General features: G+C 37.1%; 1 protein-coding gene and 1 pseudogene across 7 annotated transcripts; one reads left to right on the top strand and one right to left on the bottom strand.

Moving 5' to 3' along the window:
- LOC18782788 (F-box protein At3g07870) lies at positions 8,785 to 16,604 on the top strand. Of its 7 annotated transcripts, XM_020560009.1 has the most exons (8): positions 8,786 to 9,153; positions 9,351 to 10,696; positions 11,604 to 11,876; positions 14,325 to 14,601; positions 14,813 to 14,906; positions 15,016 to 15,151; positions 15,715 to 15,800; positions 16,029 to 16,604. In XM_020560009.1, the coding sequence occupies exons 2-3, from the start codon at positions 9,366 to 9,368 to the stop codon at positions 11,731 to 11,733; spliced, it is 1,461 nt and encodes a 486-aa protein (XP_020415598.1). In that variant the 5' UTR covers positions 8,786 to 9,153; positions 9,351 to 9,365; the 3' UTR covers positions 11,734 to 11,876; positions 14,325 to 14,601; positions 14,813 to 14,906; positions 15,016 to 15,151; positions 15,715 to 15,800; positions 16,029 to 16,604. The 7 variants fall into 7 exon arrangements, with proteins under 7 accessions (XP_020415603.1, XP_020415598.1, XP_020415599.1 ...); XM_020560014.1 differs by having other exon boundaries at positions 8,785 to 9,153; positions 11,604 to 14,601; positions 16,029 to 16,562; XM_020560010.1 differs by lacking the exon at positions 14,325 to 14,601.
- LOC18783259 lies at positions 16,784 to 18,503 on the bottom strand (annotated as a pseudogene).

Below are 18,503 nucleotides of genomic sequence, written 5' to 3' on the forward strand. Positions count from 1 at the left end.
GTATTGAATGAGATGGAACAACGCATGAAGAAGTTGGGGTAACATTGATAAAGTGAACCAACTTTTGTTGGTAGCACTTGTACTTGATCCTCGATCAAGTTGGACAACTTGGAGTTTGTCTTAAAGAGTTGGTATGAAAATCCCGAAGATGCTACTAAGAAGAAGAATGAGGTGAAAGAGCTTCTAATGAAACTCTATGAAGAGTATGTTATACCATCACCACTCAATCAAAGTTATGATTCTAGTGTCACTAGTGAAACTCATGAACTAGTAATACTAATACCACTAGCATGCACCAAGGGGGAGGGAAAAGAAGGAAATTGGTGGAAAATTGGATAAAAGAATTTAAAGCAAGTGATACTGTGATATTGTCACATGAGATTGATAGGTACATAACCGATCCTATTAAAAATGTGGTTCCCGACTTTGATATTTTGAGGTGGTGGAAATAAAATGAGGTTAAATATCCGGGTTTGACACTTATTGTAAAAGATGTGCTTGCCATCCCGATATCAACCGTAGCTTCAGAATCATGCTTTAGCATGGATGGTCGAGTAGTTAATTCCTTTCGTGCTTCATTGACTCCTACCATTATGGAGGCCTTAATTTGTGTCCAAAATTAGTTAAGGTCTGATGACATCTCTTCTTTAGAGTATGAGCCAAGCATTTAAGAGATGGAGTTTTATGAATTGATTGAGACATGTATTATTATTATTATTTTTTTTGTGATTTAATGGTGGATATATGATTTGTGTTTTATGTTTATATTTTCTAGATCTTAGGAGGCCATGCACACCAACCAATTAAGCTCATGCAACTTCCCAAAGAGACTATATGGTTGTTTGAGTGTCTTGAGGTATGTTTTTGATCTGTCCATGGTATTATAAAATAAAAAAATAATTGTGTTAATTTAAGGTTTTGTTTGAATGAATGCAGTTCATCCAACTAGAGCAAAGCTTGGTAAACCTTGTGATATGAGATAAGCTGCTCAGATTTTTGGCAACTTGATAATGGATGACGTAATGGAGCCAATTGTGTATTTGTTTTGTGTAATTTAATTTGCTGCTCAACTTTGTTGTAATTTAATTTTGCGACTTGATAACTGCTGAACTTTGTCATTTTATGTTTTGTTAAAAATTTCAGTATTTGGGGCAATTGTGATGTAAAAATTGGGCTAATTGTGATGTAAGACCAATAATTTAAAAATTCAGGTTGTTTTAAAACTTAAAACCCCAAAAAACTCAAATGGGCCTTCCAGCATGCCCAAACCGTTGAGAACTGGGAACCAAACTGGATTATAACCAATCTGGTTTGGTTCAGTTCTACTATCACTTTTGTATAAAATGGGGACCGAACTGGACTACATGCACAGTATGGGTTCCAGTTCCAGTTTGGGCTCAAAATTGGGTCGAACTAGACCGTGCCCAGTCTTAATGCCAGCCAAGGAAAGGAAGGGGACGAAACAAACATAATTGGGCTATAAATAACCTTGAGAATGTACAATTCAACACAAAAGGACAGGTTGAAGCACTAAGGAGGACATGTACAAGATTTTCTAGGTTCATCGGGATGGTTGCGAAAGAGAAATCAATATTTCTAGTCAATATCACAAATTTCAACATACTTTCAAAACGGATCTGCAATAACAAATGCTTGGGAGCATGTAAAGGTATTCACTTTTTTTTTTTTAAATACTCAAACATGCAAAGGTATTCTATATGTTTATAATTACAATAGAAAAGTCAAAGTCAGGTAATGTATCTAAGTAAATTCAGGTGATTTGGACCTTGTTTAGGACTCTTAAACATCCCGTGAAATATTAATTTGCATACAAAGATTGCTTTTAATATTTTAATTGACATTGTCATGCTACCGATTGTTTGAAGTAGTATTAATGGCTAAAAGGCAATTGTGTGATTGGAAAACTCTGAACATCTGCTAAGTGCCCACTTTTTGGGGAGGCCTTCAAAGTTGAAATTGTGGGTTGACTTTCAGTGGAAAAAGAACGTTGTCCTTCTCAACCTTAAACAAAATAGTTGGAATAGAGCATATGGGAAAATGAGATGTTTGATATATATATGCATTTTACATACTATATGCATTCAAAATATATATGCATTTTTTCAGTTTTTTAGTTTGTGCCTTCTCAAGGTTGATGCATTTGCAAGTTTTCTAGTTTTCTAGTCAATTGACATTAATAAATTGAACCCAACATTGTCTCAAGCAACGCTTGATTAGTCTGATCCCCAAACTTAAGCATTAGAGAACAAGATTAAATTTACTGTTGAAAGGAAGCTTTATGATTGTTGGAAGCACTTTAAGGCCACCTTACGGAGGGATTGGTATGCACCCTATGCTGGGACTTAACGACAGTTTGTTTGTGGCGATGACTATGTCCACAAGGATCATTGGAATGCATTGGTGGTCTATTGGGATGGGACTCAAGGTCAAGTAAGAAGTTCAATCATGATTTATATTATGTAAGAGTTTACTAATATATTGCAGACTGATGTTTATTTATGTAAAACATGATGGGATGCTTAGAAACAGTCGGCAATGAATAGAGCTAATAGGAGGAAACTGAAGATGAGCCATACAACAGGGACACGAACATTTTCCTAGTATCACTACGCTTGTGTGAGTCAGAAGCATTGGTTCTGAATTATTATTTCATATATATAACATATGCATGATTTTAGGATTTATGTTAATGGCCAATAACAAGAACCAAAATAGTGGCAAATATTATAATAAATGTTGTCATGTTTTTATAAGCATCTCATATAAGGTTGACCTAAATTTATATGGTAGTTGGATATGGAAGTTGGATGGTAATGATCCCAGTGGAGTAGTTGTATGGTATAAGTTTTATATTATAGCTTATATAGGTTTTATTGAAAACTTATGAGGAATCTTTTGTGAGGGGAGGAGTTTATAACATGATGGTGCAGAGTAAAATACTGTCTATAATATGTATTCAATCTTTCTTCATTTTATTAAACACTTTATTTAATTTTGTGACAGAGGAAGAAACATGGGAAGGAACCAAACATTCTTCAAACTAACCCACACTCGTGGATAGAATGAAATATCAGTTGACGAGGCTTCACAGTTGACAATTGTAAGTGACGTGCAACCAATGTTGTTCTACATTTGGAAAGCAATTTTCCAATTTGTTTGCAGGTAGAGTTCAATAAACGACTTGAAGAAAGAACTGTTTACCCGTTTTGATGTAGTTCTTGTGGTGGTAGGGTAAAGTTCCCCATTGACCTAAAAACCATTGATAGTCAACAAATCAACTTTCTTTTATGTGCGAGCGTGCCTGACAAGACCTTGCTAGGATTTCCTCTCGGAATTCGTGACGAACCCTGCTTCCCGTCCATCATCCAGCAGATGTCGGACCCACTTTACTAAAAAGCCCTCTAGCCCCAACTTAAACTGATAGACTATTAGACTTGTATCGAAATTTCGACAGAATCTCCTTTATAACTGGAATATTTCCCAATTTACAATACTTGCAAACAGGTGCCAGAATAAACCCAGCTTCTAGCATGCACAAAGTAAAGGCATGCACACCAGTTAAGACTATTCAAATGGGTCATGCCCTCTACCCAAACTCAAACAGAGCAATTAAAGATTAAGTTTACAACCCGAAGAAAAATAAAATGTGCAGAGTGATAATAGCACACTCCTACGGAGCGAATATCAATGATGCCTCGATGTGGTGGTCTCGACCTCAGCTATCTAGAACATGGGGGGCGCAAAATAGAAAATGTGAGTGGATGAAAACAAGGTTAAACACCATTTATATTCAATATAAATAACCCCTCCGTTTTAGGAAATAATGTAAACTTGTTAATTTAATCCTTTTTGTAAAACCGTAAATTCAACACCACAAAAGTAAACCCATTAATATGAAATATAATCATCAAAACCGAAAATCCTTTTTCCCACAACCATACCCTGGTAAAAATACAATAAGCCAAGTATCTCATCTCATCTCAATTCCGAAATTCATTTCAAATGTTCATACTTGTGCTGAGTACTCTCAATGCACATGCCCAAAAAACCTCAACCTGGAAATAAATCCACACATATACATATATACATACATTCACCACAACAAGATATGTACCAGGGGAAACAATTCAACTCGGGGACTGTTTGTTCTCAATCACATGTCGGGATCCTGCATCTTATATGTGGCTAGGGATAAGCAGTCCAAACAGGGGATTATTGCTCCTCAACATGCATGCAGGGACCTACATGGCACGTGCGGCTGAATACAGTCATACGCGTAGACTAACATCTTGACACACCTTCCAAAAAGTATATGTGTGCCCTGATAGGTCCCAAAGACCAACTTTAATTCTTTTCCATAATTCCATCATCCTTTCCATAATGAACCCGGGGAAAGTATAACAAATGGTGTGTAATCACATAAATCCCATATCCCAAAATATATCCAATTTTATAAACATAACCAAAATCCCAAATCCAACATCACCGTAATCCGAAACCCAAATTCAAATACTTTAATAATAATAATAATAATAATAATAATAATAATAATAATAATAATAAAATAATAATCCCAGGAAATCACATATCACATTGTAAAAGCCAAGACTAGCCTGATAATAAAATCTCATAATCTCATCAACCCAAAATAACCAATTTTCCAATCAAATCATATTTATGCAAGCAATTCTATGTTTGAAAAACAATGCTCATTTAAAAAAAATGTCCACTCACAACAAGTCCAAAGCTAGCTCAATTGTGAGCAAGTTCATCCTAAGCTATACATTGTGCCTGGGTACCTGGATCGACGAAACCAGTCGTCGGAATCGCCAGAAACGGCTTTGGAAACTTCAAAAATTACCCGAACTTCCAGTCGTTCCACATTTCCTTGGGTTTTCGAGCTGGAAAAATGGGTGGATTAGATAAAGGACATCAATATGAAACTTTTGCAATTAATTTTGCTCGAATTGGACATTGAACAGAGATGAAATCACCGTCGGAAATTTGCTGCCGCCCACTTAGAGAGATAAAGTCATGCCAAGAGAGAGAGAGAGAGAGAGAGAGAGAGAGAGAGAGAGAGAGATTCCAGAAAAAAAGAATCTGATATGTTACTTAAATTGGAACTTTGCGATATTTACGGTTGTGCCACTCCACTTCCGTAGATTATAACTTCTTCATTTTAACTCTAAATTGAGCCTGCCACATGTCTATGAACTCGTATTCACGAGTTATATGCAACAGTGCTACTCAATTCCCCAAATTCCTTTCCAAACAAAAAGTGACTAAAGTATCCCTACTCCCAAGGGTAAAAATATAATTACACAATTAAATAATTAAATAAAAATAATTTGTTGGCTCGGGATGTTACAGTGCCACTATTAATAGTTAAAAACCTTAATAAACTATGAAATGTAATAACTTGCGCCCCAAGCTATTGACTTTTGATAAAGTGATTGTGAAACTAGTAAGTCTAACCCAAATAAGTGTTTGAAAATAAAGCAAACTAGTTCAAAGAGAACTGTTTATTACACAATCAAACAAAGAGACTACCATGTCCAGAAGGACATTAGAACATTGGGGTTTGACTTCTGCTTTGATTGTTGTATGTGATTCAGGCTGGACTGTATGTATTTGTACTGGAATTGCACGTCAGCACCTTTAACTAATAGGGATCAGCTGGAAATCGATACAAATATTGAGATTGGCAGAGCTATAATTGATTTGAGCCATGGTGTGGCTTGTCAAATGGGCAGAACTGGGATCACTTAGGTCTGGACTGGATTGAAAGTGGCCGGATTAGCAATTGCTGACTTGGAATCTCACTTCAGTACATATTCTGCTTGGCTGGGGATCACCTTAGAGCTATTTTGGTGATTCTGAGACATCAAGGTGTCTCTGGAAATTTGTTGAGGTTTTCATATTATGAAAAACCTGAACTCCACTTGATTAATCTATTCTAAACCAAATTTGTAATGAGAGAAATCTCGTTTTCTTTGTGAAGTGCTTTTTTGAACCGAATTGAAGTTAGAAATATGAGTTTTGCCCGTTTCATTGGAAGTTGGGTGGCTTTTGCAAACCAAACAACTTGATTGCTTCTAAGTTTGAAGACTTTTGAGATCGTCTGATCTTGTTTGGTTTTTGTTAGTATGACTGAGAGTTTTTGTCTTGATTGAATTTTTTGCTGACTTTGATCCAATTCACATCCTCCTATATTTATAGGAAATCTTCATGAGTGATGATTCCATAATATATGGAGGATGTTTGCTGAGAGGTTTTTGCTCCAGCAAACAAGGGAGTAGTAGTTATTATGACAAGAAAAACCCACATCAAGCGTCAGTTTATGATGATCAGTTTTGACTTTCTGACAACCAACTCTCCTACTTCTTGTTCGTCCCTTGTAAAATGAAATTGTATTGACGAGATCCTCATGAGTATGGAAAGGAAACTCAACATGCTTTTCTAGCATTTAATGGTTATGGGGAGTGATTTTTGATTTTACCTTTCTACCAACTCCCCCGAATGTTCTTGTGAATATTTATTTATGTAATTGGTTTCATTCCATTTACCTTCTTTTGAAATGACCTGAGCCTTTGAAATGTCCTGGGTTGACTTCCAATTTTGGTAGAATATAGCCCAATAGTAAGATGGGCCGGTGCCCATAAATTTGGCCCAAATAAGCAATCTGAAATGACAATGCAGAGTAAGGCAAATGAGCAATCTAAAATGGCAATGCAAAGGCTTGGTGAGGAACAAGTAACACTTAGTGAAATCTACTCTGAGAAGTTTGGCACCTTATTATAACAGACATGGGAACCTTTTGAATATAAGTAGCAATGGCCAAATATATGCAGCTGATGTGTAAAGATTTTTGGATCATATCGATATCAAGCATGGGCTGTGTAAAGTTGTTTGGATAACATGAAATATGCAGCTGCTGTGTAAAATTGTTTGGATAATATAAAATATTAGATTGCTGTGTTCAGTTTTCATTCAAGGCAATTACATAACATTGATGAATTAAATATAGTCAACAGAATAATATAAAAATCAGCCTCCCAAATCTTATTTGAAAAGTGCAGATTATTAAATTAAAATATATGAATGGGGAGAAGATAGTAAAACTCAGATCTGTCTTGTTTGAAGAGTACACGACTGCAAACTGATATGTCATGATTAGTGTATAATATAATAGACACCATGACAAATATCAGATCCCAAGCTTGGAGCCATTGAACATGACTTGGCTTAACTCAAATGGCTTGTGTCTTAAAAGGTATTTCTTTAATGGAAAATAGGGAAGGACTGACTCAATAACTGGTACCCAAAAAACAATTGCAACCCCAAACTAGGATACTGATGTAAAAATAGTGGCTGCATAGTCTCTCTCTACTAGTTAATGGAGACAATTTATTGTCTCAAAACTTAACTTAGGGGACAAATCTGGATCTGTAGATAGTGTGTGTTTTTTTAGTAGTGATGGATATTTGAGAAGAAAACCAAGCATAAACCTTAACCCCTAGCTAAACTCTAATAACAAGTAAAACATGTAACTCCAAACAATACCCTACTAACAAGAAAAATATACAATGAAGAAAAATCATGGAAAAAGAAAACGCAAAGAGGTATTGATCAAAGAAAAGATAGGGAGCGTACCTTTACAGATAGAGGAAACTGTTCGTCTTCTGCAGAGAGAAAAGCTAGGACATATGTAGAGAGAAAAACTAGCGTATGATGAAATCTTTGGGGGGGGGGGGGGGGGAGGTTAGATTTATTATGGTCTTTGTTATTTATACCTCTCAATTTAAAACTTACCAAAATTTATCACTAAATGAAATCCTTCCAAATATATGAATTTTTGAATACATCTAGATTTTATTGAACTTTTTAAAAAACCTGATTGAATACACCTATATTTATATGGACTTTTTAAAAGTTAATACAAGTCTGAATTGAATACACCCAGACTTGTAGAAACTCTTTTAAAGCTCGTATAAATCCAAATTAAAAACACCTGAATTTTTGAAATCTTTTTAAACTCTCTAGAATTCTAATTGAATACCCATGAATTTTCCAAATCCATTCAAGCCTCGCGTATCTCTAACGTAGGGTTTCATAGTAAGTAAGCTCTCTCTCTCTCTCTCTCTCTCTCTCTCTCTCTCTCTCTCTCTCTCTCTCTCTCTCTCTCTCATGACAACATTCTCTTTCATGGTCGTTGTAGTAGTTGTTCTTCTTCCATGTCTGTCGCATTTCACTATATCCTTTTGTTTTTCTTGTCATCCTCATTATATTACCCCGTAAAAGAATCATGATTCTTCTATTACAATCATGTGAGGGGAACTTAGAAAGACTCTAGCATCACTTGAAGATTCATATTTTGGTTGATGTGATTCATTAGAAGCCCATGAAGCTTTATTAATCTTTTTCATTTTCTTCTAAAACGATAAGGTTTTGCTCTTCTTCTTCCAAACATTCTAAAACTAGGCTAACTTCCACAAAAGTTGTCATTGGATTAAGCTAGAAAATAAAAATAAAACATAAAAAAGGGCCATGGACATCAATAACGTAGTAATTTTTAACAAAGAACAAAATTGGAATAATTATTTATGTCTACTTCAAAATGTTTGGGCCTGATTTTATTTTTCAGGGTAAACACAAAATCGAACCCAAAAAAAAAATTAATTTAGAACAAATTTGAAAAGAAAAAAATTTAGTTTGGTTTTTATATATCAGCTATACAAAAACAAAAACAAAAAAATATTTTTAAATAATTAAAGGGAAGACACTTGTAAACTTGAAGAGGAGCCACGCGTGCCTTGTGCCAGGTTGTGATATCAGGCACTCACTCAACTCATAGCTTATAACTGATGCCCTGAGTTCCTGCAAGGAACCCTTCTCCTTTCTCCTTCCTTGTGTCAATTCAAACTCAACGCTCTGTTCATGGAAATGAAAGCTTGGTTGTGATCTTCGTCACCTGTTTTTGAGGTAACGATCTTCTCGAGTCTCCACCCAAGCAGAAACCTCAAAGTAGTAGAAAGTAATTGGCTTTCTCTCTCCTATTAGAGGTTAGGGTTTTCATCTCTCTCTCTCTCTGCATCAGCAACTGCAACTGCAACTAGGGTTTCAATCTTCAAGGTGATCAATTTTCTCATTCCAAATCCTTTTAAACCTTTGTTTCTGTATTTACCTTCTTAATATTTTGTTACTTTGTGTTTAAAAAAAAAAAATAATAAATTTAAGCATGTCGTTCTTCAATTGGATTCAAATCAAAGTGGGTTAATTATGGCGTCTGAAACAATGTTGTTTTTTTTGTTTGTGCATTTCTGCAATAGATTCATATATTAGCCATGACAAGGAAAAGAAAATCAACAGCTAAGGCCATCGAAATAGGAAACAAAGGAAAACAAATTCAACAAATTCAAGAAATGGGTCCTTTTATATCAGATCTTCCAAAGTCTGTCCTTCAAGATGTTCTAACAAAGCTGCCGATAAGGAGCATTATCATGTGCAAACGTGTCTGCAAGGCTTGGTATTCTCTGATTTCAGACCATGAATTTGCTAAGCTGCACCTTGCACAAGCTGAGGCCTGTCCTTTGGTCCGACCCTCTGCCCCAACACGCGTGTCAAGGACCGTTTACTTGCTTGAGCTGGAAGAGAAGTCTGATTTTGACTTGAAGGACTATGTCGGTGATGCTGGCACATCGGAATGTATCCACTTTCACCTCCGAATGAATTTTGCCAAATTCAAGATCCCTTTGCGGAATGCTGACCAAGCCATCCATGCAATGCGTAATAGGAAAGGTAGAACTAAAAGGAAACCTTGCATTAAGTTGGAGCCATTGGATCACAAATACATGTATGTGAATTCGTGTAATGGCTTGCTTTTCTTGGCTGAAACATTCTACAACGACCCTCTTGTTGTGTGCAATCCAATAACGGGTGAATTTATACAACTTCCTGAAGCTTCCGAGGATGAGAGTCGAGAGAGATTATCTATACGTTGTGCATTAGGTTACAGTCCGAAGACTAACCAATATAAGGTGTTGAGAGTCTTTAGTCAAGGAACACCCAATCTAGTTCGGATGATTGAGTTGTACACACTTGGGCAGAGTTCATGGAAATCTCTTGGTACTGCTCCCACGTCAGCAGCATATATGCTATTGACATTGCCTACTTATCTGAATGGAGAGCTTTATTGGTTCTACTATGAGAGTTCATATGAGATAGCGTCTTTTGACTTTGACAATGAGCAATTTCACTCAGTTCCAACACCTCCTTTTGAACTGGAGGAATGTCAGCATGTGAGCTTGGGACTTTTGGGAGGTTCTCTTTGTGTATGCTATGCTCATGAGAATTGTATCAATGTGTGGGTAATGGAAGATTATGGTACACAAAAATCTTGGACCAATAGATTTTCTATTAAGACTGATGATGGTGTGTGGTGGCCAAAAGGTTTATATGAACCAATGAGATACTTAAAAAATGGGGGTTTGTTGATGTTTAACCATTCCACTGTCACTTTGATTTACTATCACCCAAGAAACTACAGATCGTTAATTTATCTTAAGCTTCGTGGGTTTAGTCCATATTTTGAAGCAATTAGTCATGTTCCAAGCTTCATTTCTCTCAAGGACATTTTGATGGGCAATGATGTAGAAGTACTGAACATAAATTCAAGGTATGGTTGTTATGGCTTTCAATAAATTTTTACCTTTGAATGGTTAACTTTATGTAGATTTGCTGGATTTGTGGTAGTTGGTTTTTCCTTTTCCTTTTTCGGTTCAGCATGCCCTAGTTACCTCTTATGAAGAGTTGTATCTTAAATATTGCTTAACATCAGAAGAATTTATGTGTGGATGAGTTTGTTTGCTGTTATGATCCAAAGATTCATAAGTATTTAAGCATATTTGTGATTTGTTTCCGGAGCTGTTTGAACTATGTCGTGATGTTTTGGATTCAGTCTTCAATCGTACATGAATTGAATTTTATTCTTTGTTGGTTAGAGAATGGCCAAGTGTTTCTACTTTATTGGCACATGTAAATTGCACACATGCACATGCACGCGAATTTTTCAAGCGTTGGTCCTATATTTTTCTGTTTGGTTGGAATTCATTACTTCATCTCTCTCTCTCTCTCTCTCTCTCTCTCTCAATTAATGACACAGTTTACCGTAAATCTTTTATTTAAAACGTTGGTCATAATAGGGCATTTTTCATTTTAAAAACGTTGATCCTTATATGCATGAAACGGGCATTTGATGAATGCATGTATTGGTGTTGAGATTGCTTTCACGCTCCTTGTTGCTGTAGAAGCAGGGCAAGATGTTGCACAAATTTTTCATAGTTAAGCCATTAAGAGACAATATCATCTTACCACTCTGTTTGCATTTTGCCCATATAAGAAAAGTTCTGTACAGGAGTTGCTGCAATGACAGAATGCCAACATTGCACATACTGGTGTTTATACAGCAGTAAACTTGAAAAGAGAATAATGATAGCAACACTAGCTTCTTTCCGTTTTGTTTTTCCCTGAATGGCTTATAAAATTTGAGTATTGTACCTTAAATGTCAGAAATGTTGATGCAGGTGTGCAGAGTGCAAGCTTCCCGGCGAGACTAGAGGTCTTGATTTGGTGAATTTGGATGCAGACGTGGCATCAGATGATCGTTCTTTTAAGGAATTTAGAATGAAACAGGGATTCTACCGGTGGCAATAATGCAGCCTTACAGTGGGCTAAATAACTTCTCATGGAGTGGCAACTTTCAACCTACATCTGGAGGGTTTGAGTTTTTGAGTTTGAGTCAAATACCCTGAACCTTGCTTCCCCTCTAACCTAAAGTTACCAGCTAATGCATTGTTGTAAGTTAATATTTAATTTTTGATGTATTTTTATTTTCTATAATAGTTTTGGATCAGAATATTAGTGGTCATGTCTATGGAAGGGCACAAAATAAGACTTGGCTTATTAGGTGTTCTTATCATCCATAGCTTCGTTGATTTTGAAATTTAAAGAGATTAATTATCTAGGCCATATATCCCTCAAACAGAAATAAATTACTCCAGGCAGACACAATATTCATTACAGGAATTGCTGGAAGATTCTGTTTCCTTATTGCTATCCAGTGCCTCGTGTTTTGGGTATCTAAAGTTATGTCCTGATAGACTTGTATTTAATTATTTTCCCAGCATAAACTGTAAATACTAAACCCTAAATTCAGAATGTTTTACTCTTAAAAGCACAAAATAGGTTGGATATAAAAACAATGAGACAAACACCCAAAACATAAACATAGGATCCTATTTCTTTCTATTTTAGGGATCAAATTAGGTGTTATTGACTGTGGTATGTTTATTTGTTTATTTAATAATTTTAAGCAAACAATACCTCCTTTTCCATTTATGCAAAGAAGAGACTAATAAAGGGTAAACAGGCAGGAGATATTCAAATTATAGCTTTGCCCGTATTCGTAATTGAAATACATTACCCCACTAATAATTAGTCAAACTCAATTAGAGGAGCTAACTGGATATTTCTTGTATAGTCTTCGTCTAGATATAATCTTCTACAAGTTATAAACATTGACATAGAGAAACTTAGAGATGGTTGCATTTGTCTTGATGGCATTCTCTCCTCATCAAAGGCAACCGAGGGCAGGTCTCTTGGAGTTTTGACCCTTATTATCCAGATCCTCAGATTATATTGGTGTAAAATCTGACGTACTGGTACAAGTATGATATGGTACTTGGTGTAGTGGTATCAGTTTAGCCCTTGGGGAAAAAATAAAGATTGGGGTAATTATTTAAATGGAACCGAGAAGCCATTTGTATTTCTTTTATGGAAGTGATAGCGGCAATGTGTAGAACTGATAGAGGGAGGATGCAGAATTTTAGGAGAGAGTATCTCCCATTGATAATAGAATAGTGAGGATAGCATGGGCAAGTCTTATTTGGCGATCCCCATTGCAAAAATCTTATTTGTCTGCAGCTGGGTGCATTTATGGAGGATGATGAGAGGCCTGGGTTTGGATGGGAGTGAGAAATTACCAGTTAAGTTAGTGAAGCAGTGGAAAGGACTTGACGAGAAGTAGAGGAGAAGAGAGAGAACCAGTACAATGCCGGTTTTGTTATGTCATTATTCAAGTTTGTAAATTGAGTGACACCTTGGCCAACTTTAAAAGAGAATTTTTAATGTACAAATGTTAACAAATTTTAATCACAAATATCTGCTTGAAAACAATGTTCCAAGTCTTAACTTACTTCATATTGATAGTGGATTTTCTCTTGCTGGCTTGGTCCCCCAGTTTTCCCCTTGATGGGTTTTCTGGGTTAACAAATCTTACAAAGTTGGCACATCCAAAAATATTTACTTTGAGTTGAGCTGCTAAATTGGTATTCACAGTAGATTTGATCAGTATTTCTTGATATTTTCATAATGCTTCTTATCTTCAGTCCTTTGTGGAAACAAAGAAATGACTGACTGTCACCGCAAGTTGATATTCTCTTTATAGGAATGTTATATTACAACTCATTAGTTGTTACTTCAATTAGTCAGGGTTATTCTTTGCATTGAAAATGTTATAACTGCAGCTTTGGAAAAAGTTTATAGCTGTTATTTGATTTGGACTTATATTTTGGTGGTTCAAATTATTTAGGATAATTCCTGATTTTAGTCAGGCAGGTGGTATACATTTTCTTTTTCAATTAAGATTTTCCTATTGCAGCTAGATTTATTTATTTATTTTGAGAATAAGGTAGATTTCATTCGAATAGAAAGCGGAAACATGGGGTGTGTTTTGCGTGGCCTTGTTAAAATCTTGTCGGAGAAAAACACATGGGAAAAACCCCGGGGTAGGAAAGAGTACCATACATGCCAAAGGAGTACAAATCCAAAAACAAATTACAAAGTATCAACTAGCAGAACATCCTGAAGGAAATCCGGATTCCTTAACAAGGTGCCCATTAGCAGCCCTCCCCGCATGCCTTAACCAATAGTGTTTTACAGTCTTCAATTAAGCATCCTAGGTGGGACAAATCAGCTGGGCCATTTGGCAGCAAAGAATAAGCCTTCTCTTACTGCCAGTAACTTGGCATGCATGGAATTTGAAACACCATTGAGCACTACCAACTTGCAAGCAAGAAAAGAGCCTGCATGGTTTCAAGCCATAAACCCAATCCCACCAAGACGTGATGCAGCGTGAACAACCCCATCTGCATTGATTTTTACAAGCCCCAGTGGCAGCCGCTGCCATTTAGCTTTGACCTGTGAAATGTAGCACTTGGGAGCTTAAAGGAATTTTCTGTATGCAGTTCACCCAAAAGCATCTTTGGGCTTTTGGGTTTTGATTTGTCTCTGGTGATGATCGATCTGTGAAGAGGAAGGTGGATATGGTGGGATGCAGGAGAAGAGACGAAGGAATGGCTCTTCATGGTAGGAGAATGGGGATTTAAATGTAGAGCGAAATGGGGCCTGTTCGTACAATGACCACTCTCATTGTTTCCTCCATTAACATTGTTGTTGCTCTATATGTTCTTCGTTCTCAATACGCTTCTCTGTACATCTACTGCGATAGAGATTCACGTCCCAGTACGTCTCTTTCTTTCTTTATATATATATATATCTCTCTCTCTCTCTCTCTCTCTCTAGCTTGTGATTTTATAAGCTTTGTTCAAATCTTGTTGCTTTGAATGGCCCACTGGCTTTTTGAGGTGTTTTTCTGATAACCCAGTTGCAAATGATGACGTTTCTCAATGTTGAATGCTTGGTTAATTAAGGAAATGTTCTGTTAATGTATTAGTTCAGCTCTTGAGTACACTCCTAATCAGATTGGGAAAATGGAGGAATCAGTTTGGATTCGAAAAGCAGCTGAACCGTTTGAGCTCATTAGATTGGTAAGATGCATTTTGAGTGTTTTGGTGGTACATGTGTTGGATTGAAGTGGTAGAGCGATTTGCTGTAACTTTTTTAATTTAAGGGAGGACTCTTTCTTATGCTCAAAAGGTAAAGGCACTAAAGAAGGAGCTTTGCAGAGAGGTAGTGGTTGAATTGTCACAGCCTTTGAAACTGAAGATAACCAATGAAATAGTTGAGAGGTTGAAAATCTTGAGGCCCAAAGCAAATGTTACTGATCAGAGAGGTCAGTGCGCCTCAATTTGATTTCTTTAGCTTATCTTATTTTGTTTTCTGTATTTCAAGGCAATTTTTGTTTTGCACTAGAATAGTTAATTGTCATGCAATTGTGCCTACCCCGTTTAAACCACAGAGCATCTTACAGTGACTGACAAATCTGTCCTTGAAATTGATAAGATTATGAATTTATGTTTTCTTCTCTATTGAGTTTTAGTGTATGATATCTGAAACTAAATTTCTCGACATTGCTGACAAACTCTGAAAGCTTAGGAAATATTGTATCATGCGGCTTTAGTGGGGTCAATATTGATGCCACTTCTTCCTCCTCTTTTCATTATATGTAGTCAACAGAAATTTCCTTCTACATCCTTTAATTTTCTTTTTCAGCAAGATTGGCACTTTGTTCTAATATTCAATGCTTCTTTCACTTGTACCTTACAAGTTTATAACATATTCTGCTTAACAATGAAATGCTGCTAAAGCTTTACTCTACTCATTCTGGAACTTAATTGCATGTAAACCCACCCATATTCTCCTTCTAAACTGCTGTTCCCATTAATTTGTTGAAAGATGGTGCAAGGAAAAACTAAAAGAAGCTAAGCAGTTGGCTATTGAGACAGAGGCGTCAAATTCCAGAGTTAGTCATGAGGAAGCAGGTGTGGTCATTATTTGTGAACTGTGTATGTTTCTTTTTTGGTCAAAATAATCATATTTGTCCATGATGCAGTAGCCCCCCAAATTCACATTCTATTTTCCTTTACAAAACTCCAAATGTCATGATACTTATCTGCTAGTGTTGAGAGATTTATTAATATTAATATTATTCTTGTTCTGTTAGAGACTTATTCCATATGTTGATGTATATATTCCTTTTTTCTCTCTAGAAGATCAAATTTTGCCTGGCGGGCTGCCTCCACCTGAATGCCATGCGGAAGTTCATACAGATTATGATGAATCTCTAAATTAAGATACAAGCCTTAGCTTTAGCTTTTCACCGGTTAGGGTTTGCTTGGATCAAGGTAAACGTGCCAAGCCTAATGAAAAGAGATGTAATATATGGGTATACTGCCCGTTTGAAAGCGGTTGCCATTCTCCAGATATTTATGGGCATAGACTTGGGCAGTGCTGGCTGAAATACGTAAGAATTAAACCTCTTTACTATGATTGACACATTCATTACTTTTTCCTTTAATCTGAGTTTCGTCCAGATGAGTCTCAATTGTGTGGAACAATTCTTTGTAAGAGAGAGTGGGGTGGAGCCCCATGCCTGTTTGTTCACAAGTCATTTTTTTGTAATACGGATTGTAATCGTATTGTTGCTGACCGTTCAAGGTGAAGAAGTCTTGGTCGGAGGCAAAGTGAGCTTTGTTGTTAGACGTTGAAACTTTCCCTGTGAATTATACTCTCTTTTTCTTTTCTCTAGGGGACCGGTACAGATATTCACTCTTGTTTCTCAAGTATCTTTTGATTTGTATCTTGGAGAAGTAAGATGAAGATGCATGTAAAAAAATAAATTAAATTTCCAAATACTATAAGCTCGAACAAAAATTCTTTCTACCAATTACCACAGTACAAAATTGAGGGGTTGCAAATCTGCTAAGAACTAACTAATATCTCGGCTCGACCTAAAAACAAAACGTAAGTAATACAAAATTAAAAAGAAATAAACGAGTACACCAGCAGAGCCAGTACTAGCTTCACCTTCCCCATTGAAAGCTTGGAACTCGAGCCATCTTTCGCATCTAAGTGCAAGATCGGATGAGGAGGGTCTGAGTTCAAAGTTGGAAGAGGGGGGATACTCTGCTCGTTCCTGAAGAAATTTGCTGGATCAACAGCAGTCTTCACCTTCACCAACCTTTCAAAATTGTCATTGAAGTACTTCAAGCCATACACCTTCCCCTGTTCATAGCTTCTATTACCAAATTTATTGACACCAATGTCAAGGTCCCTGTAATTCAAGAAAGCACTCCTTGGGTTCTTGGACACAAATGGGGTCATAAACCTGAAAAGTCTCCTGGTGTCTGTGGTATAATTCTTCTCTGCTTCAGCCCCTGCTTCCCCCCAGCTCACTGAGTACTGAACTTTGAACAAGTTCCCAGCACGGTGTGGAAAAGGGGTGGCAGAGGCCGGGATCCGACTCATCATCCCACCATATGGATTGAAAACCAAACCTATTTTGCCTATTTCAATCATCTTCTTCCACACTAACTCCAACCTACTTTTGGAAATTGGGGTTTGAACATAATCAGACTTTCTTTTCAGGAAATTTGCATGATCAGGATTTCTATCAAGCAACACATCAGGGGAGGTCCCATTATCATAGTTAGCCCACCAAAGAACAGACTCAATCCAGCTCATCTCCTTACAGTCATCCTTCTTCAAACCTAACTCAGGAAACTGCTTCCCCAACAATGACACAAGTTGGTCAGCATTGCCTAGAAACTCAGCCATAATTGTGGCCTTAACAGTGTTGCTCCCTGGCTGCAACAGCAGCCTCATAAACAGACCATCATCTGTGGTTGGCGCCACCTCTTGCCACCTCGAAACAACTTTGGTTGCATTCTCTTCCAACGTTCTCGCAGCCTGGAAAACTGTGACAGTTTCTGGGACAGGAACCAGCTTCAATTTGTATGCAACAATGACACCAAAGCTTCCTCCACCCCCTCCTTTAATGGCCCAAAACAGGTCTTCTCCCATGGCTTTTCTATCAAGAAGTCTCCCCTTAGCATCAACAATCTGAGCATCAAGGACATTGTCAACAGCAAGACCAAACTTCCTCAACATGTTTCCATAGCCACCACCACTTATGTGCCCACCAATACCAACTGTGGGACAAATTCCAGCAGGAAAGCCATGAACTTTGCTCTTCTCTGAAATCCTATAGTACAATTCTCCAAGTGTGGCTCCAGCCAAACCGAGCTGTCCACAATGTCTACAGTCACAGTCCTGAGGTTGAACATGTCAAGGACAATAAAGGTCTGATCAGACCAGTAAGAAAGGCCCTCATAATCGTGCCCGCCGCTTCGGATTCTCAGCTGTATGCCAAGCTGTTTGGCGCAGACAACAGAGGCTTGAACATGAGATGAAGCTGAGGGCGTGACGATGAGGACTGGTTTTGGGGTTGAAGTGGTGTTGAACCTTGAGTTTCTGATGTAGGCTCTTAGAGCAGACGAGTATGAAGGGTTGTTTTCGGCATAGATTATGTTGGACAATTGGGTTGATGATGGGTTTGTGTTGGTGTTTAGGCATTGAAGAAAGTTGTCATAGACAGAAGCTGAGGCTGCCCATGAAGCAGAAACATGAAAAACCAGGAGAAGAACAAGTGAAAGCATCATCATCCAAGGCATTGCTTCTCTCAT

This window comes from Prunus persica, chromosome G3, assembly GCF_000346465.2.
Source record: "Prunus persica cultivar Lovell chromosome G3, Prunus_persica_NCBIv2, whole genome shotgun sequence".
Taxonomy (NCBI): Eukaryota; Viridiplantae; Streptophyta; class Magnoliopsida; order Rosales; family Rosaceae; genus Prunus; species Prunus persica.

What these genes read in the sequence shown, in the direction of transcription:
- LOC18782788 (XM_020560014.1), top strand. Translation starts at nt 9,366, where the DNA reads ATGACAAGGAAAAGAAAATCAACAGCTAAGGCCATCGAAATAGGAAAC. An exon ending in GTACTGAACATAAATTCAAG is followed by an intron (nt 10,697 to 11,603) that starts GTATGGTTGTTA and finishes ATGTTGATGCAG; the next exon opens with GTGTGCAGAGTGCAAGCTTC.